The sequence below is a fragment of the Parasteatoda tepidariorum genome, chromosome 4 (genome assembly GCF_043381705.1).
Source record: "Parasteatoda tepidariorum isolate YZ-2023 chromosome 4, CAS_Ptep_4.0, whole genome shotgun sequence".
NCBI lineage: Eukaryota > Metazoa > Arthropoda > Arachnida > Araneae > Theridiidae > Parasteatoda > Parasteatoda tepidariorum.
Genome location: NC_092207.1, coordinates 65,608,951 through 65,627,392, shown reverse-complemented (window position 1 = coordinate 65,627,392; position 18,442 = coordinate 65,608,951). Strand labels below are relative to the sequence as shown.

At 27.3% G+C, this 18,442-nt stretch overlaps 3 protein-coding genes across 3 annotated transcripts in view; all 3 read left to right on the top strand.

Moving 5' to 3' along the window:
* Positions 1-9,982, top strand: part of LOC107453595 (Coiled-coil domain containing 53) — a 13,650-nt gene extending 3,668 nt beyond the window's left edge. The window contains exons 3-5 of the mRNA XM_016070472.3: positions 778-1,011; positions 2,156-2,220; positions 3,993-9,982. Coding sequence (XP_015925958.1) covers positions 778-1,011; positions 2,156-2,220; positions 3,993-4,080 — 387 coding nt within the window. The 3' untranslated portion in view covers positions 4,081-9,982. The remainder of the gene's footprint in view (positions 1-777; positions 1,012-2,155; positions 2,221-3,992) is intronic.
* Positions 1-18,442, top strand: part of LOC107452389 (zonadhesin-like) — a 547,551-nt gene that overhangs the window by 100,857 nt on the left and 428,252 nt on the right. The window lies entirely within an intron of this gene.
* The window catches only part of LOC107453577 (O-acyltransferase like protein), a 37,308-nt gene continuing 33,322 nt past the window's right edge, over positions 14,457-18,442 (top strand). Inside the window, exon 1 of the mRNA XM_043047163.2 lies at positions 14,457-14,822. Within this exon, the coding sequence (XP_042903097.1) occupies positions 14,534-14,822 (289 nt within the window). The 5' untranslated portion in view covers positions 14,457-14,533. The remainder of the gene's footprint in view (positions 14,823-18,442) is intronic.

Below are 18,442 nucleotides of genomic sequence, written 5' to 3'. Positions count from 1 at the left end.
AAGCCAGACGATAATTATTTCAAGAAAAAAAAACTCTGTTAAACATATAATGGTTCTTCTAACATGCCAAATCTTTACTCGGTGCTTAAAATGTGCTTATGATGTTCTTAAAATGAGTTTCTGTTTTTTTCCTCGTTCAAAAAATATGTGCAATAATAGAAAGGCTCTACATTATAGTCCCATCACAACCAATATATTTAACAATCAAGCAATATTATCAAATTTTTAATAATATAATTCAGCAACAAAAAAATACGACAGTTTACTTTAGGTTTATAGAAATAGAATTGAACTTAAAAGGGCCCCATCATTTTCAGTAGCTTAGGGCCCCGCCAAGCTTAAATCCGGCCCAGCCTGTAGGACATGTCAACTGCCTATAACAATGCTTAACACTACTTCCACATCAGAGTATCAACACTTATAGGAGTACACTATTTTCTAACTTTGTTGTAATATTAATTATGAAATGTTAAATGTGTAAGCTGTATGAAATTAAAAATTTAATAGCTATAATCCAAAAGCGTGAAGTATTATGGAAGATAGAAAAACTTTATATTTATATATGACCAGAAGGGCTCTTTTCATCAAACAAGTGCTTTCTCCAGCTCATGTTTTTCTGGGTTGTGATTGTAAATAGAAGCTGCAGTAAGGAAGCAAATTGATGGATTGATTAGAATCACTAATCTGGTTAAATTTGTTTGGCTAGAAATATCTGTATGATAAACTTTTAAGTATTTTTTAAATATTAATGTCTTATAAATTTGTTTAATCCCTTAGTTGGCTTCAATTCCTGGCTTAGATGATGTTGCTGCTGAATCAACTGAAAATGCAGAAAAAGGTCCAGTTAGTGCTCCTGCTCCTGAAAAAGCTACTACAGCCGCCGGTAATGATGTAAAGCCTTCAAATACATCTCCACCAGCTCCTGATACCAGTAATAAACCAGAAGAAAAGCCTAAAATGAAAATTTCCCAAGACCCACGTTTTGCCAAATATTTCAAGATGATAAGCTTGGTAATATAATTTTGTCTTAATCTATCCACAACTGTAAAGCTCGAATACTTCACCTTGCTCTGGGTTTTAACAAGCTTTTTACTATCACGTTTACCAATCATTTCCCATTACAATACGAAAATCAATCCTCTGAAAAACAGTGGATGTAATTTTTTTTGTTAACAAAAGCATCATTAGTAGTACATGAAATGTTTTTAGTACCTGCTTTCATATCTTTCCTAAAGACTGCTTTGTCAGATGTGTTTCTTCTTTTTTTAATTTTGTATTTTTTGAGGAATTAGTCTGTTTAGTGTTTCATCATTTAAATCTTAATGAAACACTAAACATTCTCTTTTTTAATTCATCTATCTTGTTTATAAGCATTTTCCTTGAATTTCGCTCAACTAGTTATCATCTGAAACAATTGTTATTTAACAACCCTTTTCAACTTTTATCTAACTATTGTTTCAAATTAATAAAAGTAAAAATTTAGCATAATAATGAAATATGATTAGCTGGCCACTAACAGCCTGCAGAACATATGTTTAAGAGTATGTATGGACTTATGATGGCTCTATACCTATTTATGTATTTGTAAGCAATACATTAAAACCTATGAAATTATAGAAAAGTGTGAAAATCACTTAAGCTTATAGACAAGTAAAAACAACTTGTGAAACAAGTAAATTTAAGTTCCACAGAAACTATTGTTTTAAAATTGTTTCTCGATTCAGAAAGTTCGTACAGTTTTCTTAAATCTCTGATTCGTTATATTTTTAAAAAAAAACTATTTTGAATTCCTAGTGCTGAAATTAAGACAGTAACAACAGCATGAATGAATTACTTTACAAACGTGCACTGCAGAATAAGTGTTAATTTTTTCAGTTTGCAATTTCGTCAAAGATCTTACATTCTAGACGTACATCAGATATTCTAAGTGGTACTTAAAATGTACATAAAAATCTGAATTCTCTTTCAGATGGAAGATTATGAATGATGACAACAGTTTCTCAGAAAATTTTTTAAATTTGGTAGAAAAACTTTATTCATTGTCAAAATGCTGTATTTTATCCTTACAACAGGCTGCACAATTTATAATGTTTTGAAATTATAATTATGTAATTTTTATGTGGTGTTATTATCATTCTATTTATGTAATTTCCAGGGTGTTCAACCTGGGGCTGTTCAACTCAAAATGACCGCTGAAGGAGTAGATCCAGAAATTCTAAAGTAAACTTAAGATTCTTTTCTTCTTTTTTACCACACTTTATTTTCATAAAATGTATTTTAAAATAACTTTTCAAAGTTTAAACTGGGTAAGAACAGTGATGCTTAGTTTTAAATACAATTAGAGTGTGATTTCTAAAAAACTGAAAGTTGCAAAAGTAAAATTTATTAAATTTTAATAATATTTTCAAATTTTACAAAAATAAAAAAAGTTAATAAGTTTCACTCTCATGATAGCAAGTATAACATTCTTTCCTTTTTTTTAATAAATAATTTAATATCATTATAATTTAAATTTAGTTCTTTGAAATGAAATCATTTTGTGAATTATTATGTTGAAGTCATTGTTTATTAAAATGATTATCATTTTTTAATAATCAAACTTATGGTAGTTGCAATATGTAAAATTAAAAAAACAAAAAAAAGGCATTCCTGAATATGAGTTTTTACTTATTTTAAAGAAATATGTAAAAACTGTTCATAGAAATTTGAGCAATTCATAATGAAAAAACATATTTATATTTAGCGCTTTCATTGTTTTAATTTAATCATGCAAGGCAAGGAGGCCATTTTATAATTATTTAATATTTATAATAGATTTATGGTTTTCTACACCAAAATTTTGGATATTTGACAGTAATTGTTAAAACAAGAAATGTTTTTAATGCCAAAATGATTAGAAGACATAATAAATTAATTACTTGTAATTAAAGTACTTTTTTTATAATTACTTTCCATTTATTATAGCTCATAATTATTTTCTACTCTAATATTTTGGGGTTTTGACAATTGTCATTAAGGGGTTTATGACATGAATAGAATCATGGCTTAAAGTGGCTAAAACCCTGAATTGTCAGAAACTAACCAATCCTGATATCAGGGCTTTTAAATATTTGTCAAGAAGAACTTTACAATTGCAATTATTTTTGGAAGTGTTAAATGGTTTGTATATGAATTAGCTTTTTTCTAAAATCAAAAACAAGCATTCGTGTTGCTTTCTGTTATATTTTCATCACATGTTTGTTTTAATGTGTATGCTAATGAATTCAATGTGGCTCACCAAAATAAAATGTATTTCTAAAACAATCCACAAGATATTTGGGTTGAAGAGACATGCTAGCATCACTGGGCAATTTGTTTAGAACAGAATTATAAAATTCATTCCCATATTTAAGTCTTTCATTTTTTTTTCAAGTTTGTTTACAACCCCATATTTTGATGCGGTTAATCTAACAGGTGTTTAATCTCGATAAAATTAAATTTGTTTAATCTTTTTGTTTTATTGGTTGAAAAAATGCAACTGGTGGAAAAAAGACAAAATGATACATTTAGCGTTTTTGTTTTTATTTAATTATGGGAAATACTTAAAAATTATCTTTGTTACTAAGGAAAACTATAAACTATCTCAACGAAAAAAGAAAAAAAACATAGTTATCTACACTAGTTTGCATCTCTAGATATATAGTTATATTACAACAGAATCATTAACAAAATTTTGGGAAACTACAGATGAGTCAATTTTCAAACAACTATTTTTTCTTCCTCTCTTGTAATTTGTAAATCTGACTCACTTTGGATTTATTTTATAAATTGGAAGTATGATTAATTTCCATCATGCTTTACCTTAGTAAAATACTAAATGTGAGTACGGGAAAAGTGTTTTGATTTGGATTTTCTTTTATCTTTGTAAATTTTTCCTGCAATTTTCATTCCTAAATTTAATTTTTTTTATAAGTTAGATCTACAGCTTACTCATTTTAGCATTCATTTTTTAGTAACCCAGATGCAGAAGCACCTCCAGGGGCTCCTCAGCCATCCTCCGATGATGAGAGCGACAGAGATACTAGTGACTTTAGTGACTAATCACCATTGTTAATTAATACCTTTGCTTCATGTCTGTTATATAAAATAAAAATTGTTAATTTGTTTCCATCTATATTGTTAGATATTTTAAAATAACCCATAGTTAGTAATTAGAATGTAAAAATTTGTTTGAATCCCAATTCACATTCCATTCTACGATTGTTAAGTGTTTGTTTTGTTGTTAAACAATGATAATTGTATAACTATTAGTTGTCTTATCATTAGCACAAAAATCAACTTTGCTTTCATTTCATGAATATTATTTAAATATTCATTCTGAATGTTTGTTTTTAAATATTATTATATGTTTGAAGAAAAAAAACATGTTCTAAGTATTTACTAATAAGTTCATTAAATGATGTACAGAAGAAAGTGAACAAATGAAGTCATGTGCCAATGCAGTAAAAGTCTCAAAGTATTAATTTAGAAAATTGATATTGTTTTAATTAAACTTTTATTTTTCATTGCTTTCTATTTGTAAATCAATGCTTAAGCTATCTAAATGTTTTGTTGAATTTTTTTTCTTGTTTTGTAACTTGTCATCTCCTTTTTTTTCCAAATGTAATCTAAATCATTGTGTTTTATTTTCAGTGTTTTTTAAAAACATAAAAATTTTATTTTCACCATTTGTAATTTTTATATAAATATTAACTAATATAAATATGTATTTTTTTTACTTTGTTTTTAAATTATTTCTGTTTTTGCATTATGTGAATAATTGTATTGTAAAATGTACAGTAGTTTTGTTTCTAATATGTGTTTGTATTTTTAAGTTACAGTTTGTCTTAAATATTTAGTCTATATCTTTGTACATACCTAATTATTTATAAATTCGCCAAGTCAAGCTTGAGCTAATTTAAATATAAAATATTCTTTACTTTTTATAAAATGTATTAAACTACTCATTGAATAATTTGATTCTGATATTAATTAGATTTTTTTTTCTGTTTTTAGTTTATTTCATTATTTTATTAAAAACAACTAAACTCAAAATATAAATACAGTAGGGAACCGATTATCCGGAGCGATCGGGACTATCGCTATTCCGGATAACTGATTTTTCCGGTTTTCTGAATCACTACAAAAGCTGTTTTTTTTATTGTTAAACCCAAATAAAAAATATATATATATTGGGAAATAATCTTAAAAAGAAGAAAAAACGATGAAGTAATACACTAATGATTATTTCCAAAATGATGGTGAGGTAAACATCTTTAAAAAAAGAAAGAAAAATCCTAAACTCTTATGAGGAAAAAAACCTTTTTTTAGAAAAATGGCGGGAAAATTTATCGAATTTCGTTCCGGTTTTTTGGTTTTCCGGTTTTCTGATTTCCGGATAATGGGTTCTGTACTGTATTATTCTTTTCATGTAATCTTTTTATTTTTAAGCATATCTTTCCATTTTTTAATACTCTAGAAATTTTTTGACAATTTATGCAGATTGCAATTTAAAATTTTATATCTGTTTCTTTTTAATTAAAAAAAAAAAAACTTCTGTATATGACAGCTTTAGTTCTTCATATCATATCATATCTGTTTTCCATTTTATTACCCCTGTTGTAATATTTTTTTTAAATATTAAGGCATAACATTTCTCATAGATTACATCAGTGAAGATTTTAAATAGCCTGTTTCTTTCTTCTAATGTTTAGCTAAAAATTTACTTCAATGTATCTTCCCTGTTTTTTCAGTCATTGTGCTTCAGATATCTAGATTGCCAAGTTATACTTTTCTCTAGTGATTGCATCTATACTTTTTTCTTGATGAAGCAAATTGAAATTTATCAATTGTGAATTAAATTTCAGTAATTCAATTCCATTCAATTTATGAAATTTAATTAATGATTGATAAATTTCCATAGCTTATGAAAGAATCATAGTTTAAACTTTGCAACCATTGACATTCATTCTTAAATAATTTTGAAAAAATAAATATGGTATGTATTACAGTATTGTAAAAATATTTTAAATGTGTATCCCCTCTTGGCCTTTCTAACCCATTTTCTCATTTGTAATTAAAGCTTTTTTATGGATTGTACATTTTAACAAATCTAAACCTCAATACAAAATCGTAATATCAATAAATTATTCTTAATATTCATTTGTATAAAAATGTATGCAAAACAATCATTTAGTATTTTTCATTACCTACTGTGAAAATTAGCTCCTACTTTTAAACTGCATAATTATAATTTTCATGTCCTGTGAAGCTTCTGTAACTCATAGCAGTATTAAAAGTTTTTTTAAAAAAATAAAACGGAAAATTTATCTTTCAGAAAATTAATTATTTATTTTTTTACTGGAGAAAGCTAAAAAATTTTAAAAGCAATTTACAGTCGACATTTGCACTAAGAAAAATGTCATTTTAAAATATTTTGTAATATTAAAAAAATTAGGTATAAGGGGTAAAATAGGTATTAAAAGCATGTCTTTTGTATTCATTTCTACTAACATAATTTTTTTATTGTAACTTTTTGTTTAACTTGACTCTTTTAAAGGAATTATTTTTGTTTATGTTTTTTTTATTTTGAAGAAAATGCTTGCTAACTTAAGAGAAATCAAAGATTTGTTTCTCTAAAGAATGTTCAATTTTGTTTATACTTCACTGGTATTAAATTTTTTTATTTTCGTATTTTTTAATCATCGTGGAGAACTTTGAGTTATATTAAAAAAGATTCAATAATGAAGTCTTCTGCTGGAATTTCCAAAATCGGCCCAAATTGTTAGAAAATTGAGTTTTGGAGATTTGAATTATAGAAATTTGACTGTATTTTAATAACATTTAATTCTGTATTTATTTGTTTAACTTTTTTAACAATAAGTATAATTTTGTTTTTCTTTTCCGATTTGTTCTGTATTGAATCTGTTAAGTGACAATAAAAATATTATGACTTATATTCTTGATCTAAATGGTGCTAAAACTATAACAATTCTGCCAGCCCGATTTTCAAAATCAGTATAAATTCTTCTTTTAAAACCACCCCCTGGTGTATAGAAACCTTTCAGATTTAAAAAAAAATATTGATGTCATTGATAATCTTTACAAAGGAATTGAGCTGTGTAATTTGAAAATTGGGCTGTATGTTTCAAGGCAGCTACTTTGATAATCACATACTATTTGCTATTTTTTAAACTATTTCTGACACATTTGCTCATTTATTGGTGCTTTTAATTGGAATGCCATCTTATAATTTTTGAATATTTTATTCAGTTTTTTTTAAATTAATGTTACATAAATATGCTCAAAAGTTCTAAAGTTTATAATTTTTTTTAAAAGGAATTGATTTTTCTGGTTCTTTTATGTACTCAATCTTAACTCTTAATAGTAAAGAATCATTAGTAATCTAAAACCTAAATTAGTTTTTATGTTCAAAACATTAAAATTGATCCAATATTTCATGAATTATGTTGTCTTGTTAAAATATATAATTTTTTTGTGTTTTTATTTCATTCTATTATTTATCTTTGATTTGGAAAGGTTTCAATAATAAGTTATAGTAGTTAGTTCAAATATTAAAAAAAAACGAAAACTTTTGTAGCTCTTATTTTGATCATTTCAAAAATGATCTTGAGGAAGTTCTGAGTTTAATCAGTTAAGTTGTCTAATTAAAAAAATAAAAAAGTTAATTTCATTATAAATGTTTATTTGTTTGAGCATTTAGCTTCATTTGTGGATAAGTTAAATGCTTTATTAATAAATGGATTTATTTTTCAAATGAAATTTGTATCTACTTTTCAGTTTGCAAGTAAATCTATAGTGTCATAAGTGTCCTATTGATGAATTAAAAATGTCTTACTTATTTAAGAAAAAAGCTCTGACTGGACATATGTATCATTATTATGCTAATACGTTATATAACAATTTTTATTTTTACAATGCATTCTTTGCATTAAATTAATCAAAAATGGAAAAAAAAGTATAATTCTGAATAACTTCGTTTATTAATTTCAATATTTTCTTATGGTTATTTATTTGATTGCAGTTATTATTTCATGAAGATTTGTATTTTTTTAAAACCTACATCTGTATCTCACTGATAGTTTCATAAATGAAAATTTTGATTGATAAGGAATAGTATAATTATCAAAAAATTCAATGAAGATTGTCTGTCACTGTAGTATCCTCATTGTGTTGTTGTGTTATATAAAATTGTTATAACTGCAAATGTTCATATGTATATTTTTTTCTCTAACATAATTTGTTACATATAAATTAAACTGTTTTCATAAAACTTTTAGGAATAATTTTAAGTAATATTGTTTACCGATTTCATATTTTCTTGTGGTTATTTATTGGTTACAGCAATTATTTGTAAATAATTCAATACTTTATGCTTTTAAGCTTCTTAAAAAATGCTGCTATAAATTTTTTTTTAGCTGGAATTATAAAAAAAATATTTTCATTGTTTAAACAGATAAATAAATTTCATTATTATTTTTTTAAAATCTTAATGCATTTTAGTTTTTGTCAATAATAACATAAACTGAGTATAATTTGTTTGACAAAGAAAAAACAGTTCTCATAGTATACAAAACCTGTTGAAGTTGAAGGTTTGCATTGTAAATAAAGTCTGAAATGAAGTCCAGTTGTAGAGTACATTTTATAAAGAGTTTTTGAAATGTTTTATCTAAAGAATTTAGATAGATGAATGAATGAAATTGATTGAAGTATGCTGTATGTTTAAAAAACTTTTTATATCAAGTTTTAAAAACTGCTTTATAAGTTTACGTTCATCATGGTCTTTGACTTAATAATCTATGTTGCTCTCATAATTTTGCAATGCTTTATAAGTAATGTTTAAAATATCATTTCTCTTATTTAATCAGTTTTTATGATTACAGATTTTGAACTATTTTTAATTTATTTTTAAATAGTCAACACACATATTTTTTTTCTTCTTTTTTATGATTTTTATAAAATTCTATATTGATATTTGATAGTATTATTATAAAAAAAAATAGGAATTCATTTAACAATCTACTATTATAAATTGCTTAAAAATTAGACAATTGTTAAAAAAGTCTAATGCTAATGTGTTGTTTATCCTATAAAATGATCAAATTTGTTAGTGATTACTTCTCTAACTGACATTGGGCTAATTTAAATGAACATTATTCATGCTTTAATTTTCGAGTTTGAAACATTTTGTTTGTTATATCTAATTAAAGCAATCGTACCTAATACTTATATTACTATAGAAGTTTTTGTTGATTTCTGAGTGATTTTTAACATTTGAAAAGTTTTTATTATCTGAATTGAACGTGTATATTTAAGGAAAATCTGTTTCCATCGTGCAATTTTTGTATTGCTTCAAGAAATACTTAGATTTACTCTGAGTTTATTTTAGTTTTAATTTTGAAAATTATTAGCTTAAATCATTTAAAGTAAATATTCTTAAGCAATTTAATATTAATCTTGTTATTTAAGTCCTTTCTATAATCTTTAATTTCAATCAATTATAGCAAAATTGTTACAATTTTGAAAAATCAATTTAATTTTAAAAAGAGCTATTTAACTTATTGCTTATTTTTTCTGAATATGTAATTACCACAAGTCTTTCGTTTTTATGTATACCATTTTTTTTCCAAATGTATAAAAATAGCTTTCAATAATAATGATTACTTGTTATTTGTTAATCAAAGAATAATTGAATGTTTTTTATTACATTTGCTTTCATCAAGTGATACAGTAATATTTTATTTAAAATGAATTCATAATTGTTTCACTATGCAATTTTGCTGTTATATTTGAAATGTATAGAACATATTGTTACTAGCAATTTGCAGAATTTTAATCAATGTGTATAATATGTTGCTAAAGGAAATGCTCAATTCAGCTCCTTTACTGCCACTATAATAAATTGTAGAAAAAAAGTTCGAATAAACTGTGGCTCATTTCTCCAGGTTTTGTTTCAAAGTTTTTATTGTATTGAAGTTTTATTTACTTATCCATTTATAAAGCACTTTAATGTTTAAGTTTTTATTGCAAACATTTATTTACTATTTAATTTATTCATTAACCCATTTATTTATTATTTAATTTATTTATTGTTTAATTTAATTATTTTTTAATTTTTTTATTTATTTGATTTATTATTTAATTTTTTTATTTATTTAATTTATTAATTAATTTTTTTATTTATTTAATTTATTTATTATTTAACTTTTAATTTCCTCACACATGTCTTACTCACCTATTCATTTTTGTTCAATGTAAATACATCTTCGCTTAATCCTGAATAGTGATCAAATGTTTTCAAATCGCATCACTTAACTCGAGTCTGCAAGACTAAAAATGTGGTTTCTAAATTATATAAATCAATTATCTGATTTTATTGTAAAAGAAACGCACATTATATTAGAGTGTAAAAAAATTCTCGTAAAGGAAGGAAATTCTCGTAAAATAAGGAAATTCTCGTTACTGTTAACTAATATTGAGATATTTTATGAGAAAGAAGGTCTCACAAAGAACAATTAAATTTTTAAACGTTTTGATTAAAGGTTTGCCCTTGCCTTCTCTTTAATTGTAAAGATTGCAAAAATACAAATAAAATATTTGTTAAATATTTATCTAATAGAAAACTATTTTCATCATAATTTTGATCTCGGTTTTAAGTACTAGGAAAAATAGATAAGTTTTTTGGATGAAAAAAAATAGCCACCTCGAGATCATATAAATTAGTAAAATATAAAAAATCTGATTGTTTTAAATTTTCCCCCCAATCCTTTTAAAATATATATGTATGTTTCTTCTGTTCTCAGAGTTGTTCTCAATATATAATAGATATATTTGCATGTATAAGTAGTGGCTAATGTAATGTTGGAAATCGTTACTTTTTATTTCATTTTAAGAATTTTGTTCACAAAAATGTGAAGCTTATTGAAGCGATTTTGAATAAGCTCATGCATGCAAATAAATAATAGATATATTTACATAAATAGTTGCTGGTGTAAGGTTGGAAATTATTACTTTTTTTTATTGTAAGAATTTTATTAACAAAAGCGATGAACTTATTGAAACCATTTTGCAGTGTTTCTAAATTGAAATTTTCACTGCATGTATTGTTTTTAAAGTAAGACCATCTCATTTCAGGTAATGATAATCAATTGAATCTATGGAATGTAGAGTAATATTATGAACTTAAGTATACTTAGTTATTATTTTATAAGCAATATGTCTTCAGACTTTTTATTATACTTTCACGTTTTCTCATAACTTCAATTCTTTTATAAATCCTAGTACTGTCCACGCTTTAAAGAGTGAATATTCCAAGTAATATTTGTAGCATTAAAATAACTTATCAAAAATTATTTAAATGAAAAATTAGAAACCAAAAACAAACAAAACTTTAAAGATATATATGTCGGTAAAAACAGCACTTCATTTCCTTTATGTTAAAGCTTCGTTTTGCTTGTTTTTAGTTTCTAACTGTTTATTTAAATTGTTTACTGTAGGCAAATTTGACTTTAGCTGCTTTTAGCGCTTTTTTATTTTGACTTATTATTTTAAAAATTTTATCTTAAAAATTGTTTAATTCAATTTCATACTTTGATTGGATTATCAAAAATGATGTATCACCTTTTTGCACCTAGGACGATGCAGGATGTTCTGTTACGGTAATGTATGAAAAGTCAATATTCTCTGACTTTTTAATTCTTGGTTTTGAGTATTTCTTGGTAAATTTGAGGCATAAAGTGATAAGTATTCTTATAACCGTCGTTGAACAGCTACTCAATTTTGGGCTTAGGGCTACTAATGTTCAACTCCGTAGCCTTGTAATTTTCAACCTAATTCAAAAGACAAGGGAACTCCTTTGGAGAAATTTGCCTTTTTGATGGAACCAACCCACATTTGCGTTACATGGAGAGGAAAATTTCCCAGGATTAGCCTGACGGCAAGAGGACTCTAACCCATGATCTATCGATCACTGATAATATTTTACGTCAGCACTGTGGTCGGTACAAGCTGGTTGCGGAATTCGTATCGATCAGTCATCGCTGGGATTCGAACCCAGTCACCTCATTAAAAGGCGAAAGCTCTATCCCCTTAGCCACCACGATTCTAAAATGATAAGCGTGAAAAGAAAAAAGAATCGTGATAATGCTATTATTTAAAAAACGTTCTTTCCTCAAAAAAAAAAACATGCTTTTATGAAAAGAATTGAGACAGGAGGTAAAATAATGGAATTCAATGTGCTCAGTTTTGTTACTGAATTATAAATAAAAACTAACTAGTTAGCACTTGGTTAATGCAATTTTTAAATTGCTAATTGCTTGTTAGTAACAAAAACTATGATTAAATTTTAAAAAATTATCTAGGGTGCTATATTTCCTTCTCCACTGCAATCCCACACGCCAGCGCTTGTAAGTAAACTTGCATTTCATTTTTTTTTTCTCTCTGTGACTTTCCCTTGAAATTCGTTCTCGCGTTTGAAATTTTTCCCTTTAACAGAATTATTAAATCACATTGTCTGACAACATGTTGTATAAATAATTTTATATAGTCAAAAATGTAATATTTTTAGCAGTGTTCTCAAAACCACAACATAGATCATCTCCTGATGAACATACTTAAATCAACCCTTTCAAAATATATTATTTATTTAATTTTGAACTAGTTTATATTTTTCAGTCTAAAAATTTTTTAATTAAAATTTATAAAATGACTTCAAAGTAAAACAGAACGCAAATTAATAGGACATTTTTTTTCTTCCCAATTTTGCAGCGGGCCTGACTTGATAGTTTACCATGGATTTATTCATGGTTCTTAAAACATTTTTAAATTTTTTTTTTTTGCTTTCTTGATATTTGGGAATTTTTTGCCTACAATGACGCGTCAAAAAATTAATTCCAGCTAATACGAAATCGTGTAAAAGCTATTTGTTGACTTAAAAATTGAAAGGTCAGAAATGATATATTAAATGGCTGAAATAAAAAATTAATCTATTTTTAAGTCATTTTGAATATTCCCAAATCGCCATAACAATTTTCTTACCAAACAAAAGTTTGAAATTGTTAATATTTTACTAATGTTTTTTCCAATTGTATTTTCCATTTTTTGTGTGATCATTAATGCATTCAAATAGATGCTTTTAAATAGTTAATTATTTTGAAGGCCATTTGTGTTAATCAAAACATTATTTTTTCTATCGTACATACAGGTCACGGAGCCTTGGGCACAAAGCCACTTGCAGGCCCTCTAAAAGAATCACAAAGTTTCAGTTAAACCTTTCATCGATAAACCTTTTGGCGACAGCTGATTGTTAACTACCAAATAACTTTTTTAGAAATACATCATATAGAAATTTAATTTATCTAAATTATGAAAAAATTTTTTGAAATGATAGAGTGAGTTGGTGAAAATAATGAAAATTATGTTGGAAACAAGACATTCGTAATAAGTACGTAGAAAGCAATCTAAAAAAATAATTTATTAAATCCATTCTAATTATTTGTAAGATTAATTATTTGCATAAAAAAAAACACTTATTAGAGTTTATTTGAGGCAACAACAATTTTATGGAGAAAAAGGAAAACTGGCATTAAATGCATTTCACATTTTAAAATACTCGGATGAAAGTTGACGTTATAATATGAAAAAGTAAAAGATAATTTGGAGGCCATTACAAGTTAAAGGCCAAACTTATTTTTAAAAAAGATAAAAAGCATTAATGTAATTCGGGATGGGGAGGCACCCTTACAATTTGGGGATCACCACGGTTACTCAGGTGTTAGAGCGTTCGCCTCCCAATGAGGAAACCCAGGTTTGAATCGCAACTGTGGCTGATTAATAGGATCTCAAGTACTAACGTAAAAATATCCTCAGTGGTAAACGGATCATGAAATAGAACCAATTTGCAGTCAAACTAACCGTCGGAGGTTTTCGTGGTTTTCATCTCCATGCAACGCAAATGCTGGTTAGTTTCATCAAAAACTTCTTTTCGAAGGCTAGTTTGTCCCGATGCTTGATTCACAAGTTCCCCTGTCTTCTGTGCTGGGTTCAAAAGTACAAGGCTAAAGAATTGAACATAGACAGTCGTAAATTCAGAATCGGGTCAGCTGTTCAACGCCGGTTATAAAATAAAATAAAGAGTTAGGGACCCTGGGTACGTGCCCCGAATGCCCTCCCGTAAATCAGTTCTTGACTTTCTATTTTTTTCTTTCTCGAATTATAATGATTGTTATTTACTGCTTTCATTCTTCAATTCTTGCTTCGAATGTATGGTAACAAATTCAAACAGGATTTAATGTATGGGACAATCAATTCAATTAAAATAATTCGTATCATCTTCAAGATCTCATGAACGATAAGAACAATTAATCTTACAATCTTTTTCTCGTAACACAATATAATAGAAGGAAGGAGGAAAAAAATTCCCTTTGAGCTCTGTCATATTAAGCAAAAGCAGAATTTCAAAGAATTGTAGTTTTTAAAGCCCTCTCCGAATGCCAAAATGAAAGCTTCGGATATAGTGTTGATCATCGTTTTAGTCTTTGCTTTCGATTCTTTTTGTAAATTAAATGCGGAATCGAATGCAGGTGATGCCGAAAATGACAATGTCATTTTGCATCAGTGGAAGGAGATGAATCGGAATGCTGAAAAAATGATTGGTTCTGTTATTAAACAAATTATGCCGCATGTGATGGAATCTACCTCGAAAATAAATATATCTTCAACTTGTATGCAACAAAGCTTGACATTATTATCCGGAGTTCGCCGTTTACAAGTTTGGGCATTAAGTTGTAAGTATATGTTATAACATTACCAAAATATTGGGAATTTTTTTGATAAACATATTTCTAACAGTTGGATTTTAATAGTTAGTACAATATAACATTTACTTTATAACATTTTATATAATACTACAGTTTACTATGCGTTAAATATAGTTTACTATATAACATTTTTATTTTATCACCGCCGTTGAACAGCAGATCCAATTTTATGGGTTTACGANTATTAATGTTGAGCTCCGTAGCCTTGCAATTTTGAACCCAATTCAGAAGACAAAGGAACTCCTGGATCAAGTATCGGGAGAAATTAGCTTCCTTGACGAACTTTTTGATGAAACTGACCCACATTTGCGTTACATGGAGAGGAAAATCTCGGAAACTTCCCACGGTTAGCCTGACGGCAAAGGGATTCTACACCATGACCCGTCTACTACTAAGGATATTTTTCGCCAGCATTGTGGTTGGTGTGAGCCGGGTGCGGAATTCGAATCAATCAACCATTACCGGGACTCGAACCAGGATTACCTCATTGGGACTATTCCCTTAACCACCACGGCTCTCTACAAAGCATTTGCAAAATATTTGAATTTTTGATTATAAGTATACAATTTGCACCCTACTAGACCCAAAAATTTAAATTTTTTGTTAGCAGTGGGTAGTATGCTCTAAACTCTAATGACTTAGTTGCCACTTTTTCCTCAAACTTATTGAGTCGTTGACAGTTATAGATAGGTCCTTTAATTTATAGCAACTTTTCAAAAACAGTCTTCTTTTTTCCTTGGAGTAATTTTTATTTTTTTGAAAAAACACTCCTCTTACAAATTATCTAAGACTATAAAAAATTAGTTTTACAATAAAATTATAATATTTGACAAAATTTAGTTAAACCTACTGACTTCAAAGAACTTAATGTAAAAATATTTGGGGTGGCAAAACATATTTAATGTACATGTTACCGAAATCAAGAGAATGTCGACTTTCACCGGTGAATGCCAATAATTACAAAGTAGCTTTGGAGAATGTCTGAAATATATGTTATATCCGATTTGATATTAATTTATTCATTGAAATAATTATATTTATTTGATATTTTAATATCGACTGAGGATATATTGGAAGAAACACCAGTGTTCAAAGTACCGGCTAAATGCATACTGGGCAGTGGGACTTGAGCAGAAGATAACATTGATGGCATACTAGGCAAATGTATACCGGGTAGTGGCACTTAACTATATGGAAAAAAAAATTATCATTTATCTATTTATAAATAATTTCTTACGAATCGATATTTTGAGATAAAAATATGTAGTGAATAATTTTTTTTAATAACTATTAAAAAAATTTTGTGACTAATAGGTTGAGTTAAAAGTGAAATTTAATAGTGTAAGAGCCAGAATCGGTTATTACTGCGCCAATCTTAAAGTTATTATGTAATTTAAGTAAGCTGATAAAACTGTACTCGTCAGCACTTTTTGATGAGCTGTGTGACATAAAAATTTTATAAAAAAAGGAAAGATAAACAGATCATTATGAAGTCATAAAACCCGTGTTTACCTGAAGAAAAAAAACAATCGATGATTAGGGTAAGTATATTAAGGATAGCCCTTAAACGAGATGAAATAATAAGATTCAATATAACATTATAAGATACCTATCAAAATGAAATAAATAACTTACTTAAACCTAAAATAAATCATTAATAATTAAAGAATCAATTGTAGTTATTAAATTTTGTTCATTAATTTCCTTTAGAACTCATTACAAATATTAAACTTGAAAATTCGCAGTTATCACAAAGAAAATCAATTTCAAGAAAAGCTGAATATGAAAAAGTTTTATTTATGATGTTAAGTACACTACACTGGCTAAATAGATTTAAAACTGAAAATACATGCTAAAGGATCTGTATGAAAATGCATTTCACTGATAATAAATGCATTTAATTATTTTACCGACTTGCATGAAACACAGACAAAAATTACATTTCAAAGATAGTTTTTTATATAAATTTAATATTTTTAAAACTCTATTACGTGTTATTTCTTTAACTCTTAAATCTGAATTGAAATAATATACATATAATGAAATACTCAAGTGTTGTAAAAATGTGATTTTGTTTATAATTTTTTTTACAGTTTTTATGAAAAGTTTTTTGTTGCCATAATTAAGTTTTCAGGACGATTTGAAAAAAAAAGTATTGCGAAGTTCACAATGGTACACAAAAACGAAGGCTTATATATTCAAACATATATTTTCCTTAATTTGTTATCATTACAATTTCCGTTTTTTAATGATAGATTAATGGCTGTTTTAACTTTGATTGTTTGCAATCGAATGTTTCCATCTTAGAATGTTCCATTGGTTCATAACTTTTAATGTTGGTCCTAGCTTAAAACCACATTTAATGATTTCCTCCTTTGTTATGTTAAGAAACTGATAGCCATTGATGTTTTTTAGAAAAATTTCTTTTTTCAAACCAATGCGCTTAAACAATGCAGCCATTTTCTTAGAGTTCCAATCGACAATATCTGGTATTTTGCGAGGTTGTTTAATAAGATATTCAAAAGGTTGATTTGCTATTTTCAAATATTCTTCAAAAAGTTTTCGATTTTTTGAAACCTTTTGCATTGCGGAAGAAGAATTGGCATTTAAATGTTGATTGGATGTTTCACATACACTCAAACAAACAGAGCAAAGCAGAGCTTTCTTTTTATTCCTCGTCGTACAACATTTATGAAAGCTACAACCACAACTCTTGCAATGTATGAAGGGCTCGTATATGCCTTTATCGTCAAATATTTGACCAAATTTGCATATCTTGCAAAGCGACATTTTCTAAGAGCTTGCTTCAATAATAGATTAGAAATTAGTTATTTAGAATATTCACGTACCACAATTTTTCAAAGCAGACGATTTTTAAAAGTTTTCTTATTTATGTCCACAGCTGAACTAAATCAGCTAATTTAAATTTATGAAATTAATTTTAAAAATCTCAAACGATTTTTGGTTTTAAATTGGAATTAATAAAAATCGTCTGCTCTCATATTTCAATTGTTTCGAATTGTTTAGTTATTTTTAAGGAAATTACGAACCAATTATAAGTGAATTTTATTATTTGATATAACTGAAAATATACACTCAATAACAAAAAAATCAACGCACCAAGAAGCAATCATCCGATTGCTTTGAAATTTTGTATGCATGAATGTTTTGAACAAATATGGCTGGAATGATGCCGATTGTGGACGTATAGTCTTTAGCGACGAATCCCGCTTCCAACTGTGTACTGACGATCATCGAAGACGTGTTTGGAGACGCACAGGGCAGAGGGGGGATCCTGCCTTCATTATTGCACGCCACACCGGCCCTCAACAAGGCATTATGGTCTGGGGGGCCATTTCCTTTGACAGCCGGACCCCTTTGGTCGTCCTTAGAGGTACAGTTACTGCACAGCGGTACGTCGACGACATCTTAAGACCTGTTTTGCTAATGTTCCTTTTGCAGCCCCCTGGGCTGGTTTTTCAGCAGGACAATGCCAGACCACATGCGGCACGTGTTGCTATGAACTGTCTGCAAGCTTGTCAAACTCTTCCTTGGCCTGCCAGATCACCAGATCTCTCTCCCATCGA